General features: G+C 40.3%; 1 protein-coding gene across 1 annotated transcript in view; it reads right to left on the bottom strand.

The window, feature by feature from the left end:
- The window catches only part of LOC107103831 (V-set domain containing T-cell activation inhibitor 1-like), a 15184-nt gene that overhangs the window by 1127 nt on the left and 12044 nt on the right, over window positions 1-2013 (bottom strand). The window contains exons 2-3 of the mRNA XM_015403666.1: window positions 1355-1705; window positions 3-91 (exon numbers count right to left, since the gene is read on the bottom strand). Of these exons, the coding sequence (XP_015259152.1) occupies window positions 3-91; window positions 1355-1705 (440 nt within the window). The remainder of the gene's footprint in view (window positions 1-2; window positions 92-1354; window positions 1706-2013) is intronic.

Here is a 2013-nt window from a genome sequence, read left to right as displayed (position 1 = left end):
ACTAGCGTCTCCTTATTCAGGACAGCTTTGGTTCTACAGGGCAGAATAACAGACTCCGCCTTTTCCTTCACCTTCACCTCAGTGAGGCTGTCTGAAGGAAAAAAACACAATATAAAAATTCACATACTGGTAACATCTACTCTAACATCTATATTTTCTTTAAAGCAAACATCTGGCCAGCTGATTGTAAGCCATGAAGGGTGGAGTAAATCCAGAGAGGAGATAGTTGGAGCTGATAGTTAAGCTTCAAAGGAAAGAACCTGTTTTTTGTATCTGCACCAGAGGAACTAGATGGATTCAGTTCACTTTAGTTTATTTCTATTGCTCAGTTTCACAACACCTTCATTTCAGGTCATTTTCTAGGTGTGTAACCACATGCTGGGGCGGCCATTTTCTGAGTCTTAACACCTATTGTGTGGAAATTTGAAGTCCAAACTCCTCTTTGTCATAGGATAGGAGCAGCCATTTTAAGAGTTTCATAGCCTAAGATAAGCTCACATTTGTAGTCCAACCCTTCCCTTTAAGCCACCCTCTTTGCTAGGGGTCAGCCATCTTGTTTCATGTTTTCCCATCGTAGCAACAAGGTCTGAACTGCTTCCTGAAGCGGTCCGGTAAGATCACGGTACAGAGGCTTTGAAGGTCAGGAATTTTGGCCCCGCCCCTAAATGAATCGCGCTTTGACACACGCAAAGGGGAAACTCCCCCTCCATTTTTTATCTCATCTCATATCATCACTACTTGCTGGGTTAGATGAATGTAGGTTTGCCGACGTGCTCCAATGCTGTATTGTTAATACATTTGTAAAGATTAAACATTTTAAGCTGAATGAATTCATATTATTTTTAAATTATTGCTCACAATATCTGCTGCTATTTTTAACGGACATCATTGAATGTATTGACATTTGGCCACTGAATATTTGGCCTTGGCCAACCCCAGAAGCCATTTACATGGACTCCTAGCACCCCTTCATTTAATCTACCTCATGTTTTATTTTCTAGCTGCGTGTAGTGTTTGCATTTCCTATAATCTTATAATCTTGTTAGAAATAAAGACGTCATTATTTTAACCCGTGGTAGTTTGTGTTTATTGTACAGTGAGTGGTTTATCACTCAGGCCAGATTGACCCTTCTTTTGGTGAAATTTGAATAAACAGAGACAAATTAGCAGAGTATAGTTATAATTATTCAACTAAGAACATTTGATTGGTTTTACCCTCAATTTTGAATGATTTATCATTTAACGATAACTCCAAGTCTGGTGAATTGTATATTCATAATATACAGGTAAAATATCACAACACCAGTTATTTCTGAATTTGCTGAAAATATTAAGTCTAATCTGCTTTGCTCACCTTTGACCTCCAGCTGAACCTGTGCCAGTTTTAGTTCTACTCTTCCATCAGAGATGGTGCAGGTGTAGTTTCCACTATCAGACAGTTGAGGTTTTCTCAGAGTGAGCCGGAAGTTTCCGGTATCTAGAAAGTCAGGATTCATTGAGGTCCGTTTTCTGTACAGCTGGTTTTGGTCTGAAGGATCAGCTCCTTCTTCTCTTTGTCGGTGGATGATTTTAGGGTTGAGATCATTTCGAGTCCATAAAACTGAGGGGTTGACTTCAGGTATATCACCGGAGTACTGGTAGGGCAGCTGGACAGACTCCGCCCCTTCATGCACCTCTACTATCCCAGCCAGGGAATGATGGGAAACTGTGGAAAAACAAACACAAAATGTGATCAGGACAGCCCTGAAGAACTGTAGTTATCCCAGATGAGCTTTTCTAAAAAAAACAACAAGAGGTCTGCTGAGAAAGAAGAAAACAGAGGAAGGAACATTCCAGATGTTGCTGGAGACTCTGAAAATCCCAGATCCCTGTGAACTTCAAACCTAGCAAAATGAAAACTAAGACAAAAACTGGTTCAACCCAAAGACAAAACAGCCAGAAACAAAACCGACAACGTGTTTTTGAGCCTTTAGAATGAAAATATCTGGCTGGCTTGCCAAATATGGAAGCAGA

Source organism: Cyprinodon variegatus, unplaced genomic scaffold (genome assembly GCF_000732505.1).
Source record: "Cyprinodon variegatus isolate N-32 unplaced genomic scaffold, C_variegatus-1.0 Scaffold1538, whole genome shotgun sequence".
Taxonomy (NCBI): domain Eukaryota; kingdom Metazoa; phylum Chordata; class Actinopteri; order Cyprinodontiformes; family Cyprinodontidae; genus Cyprinodon; species Cyprinodon variegatus.
This window is presented reverse-complemented; position numbering and strand designations above follow the sequence as displayed.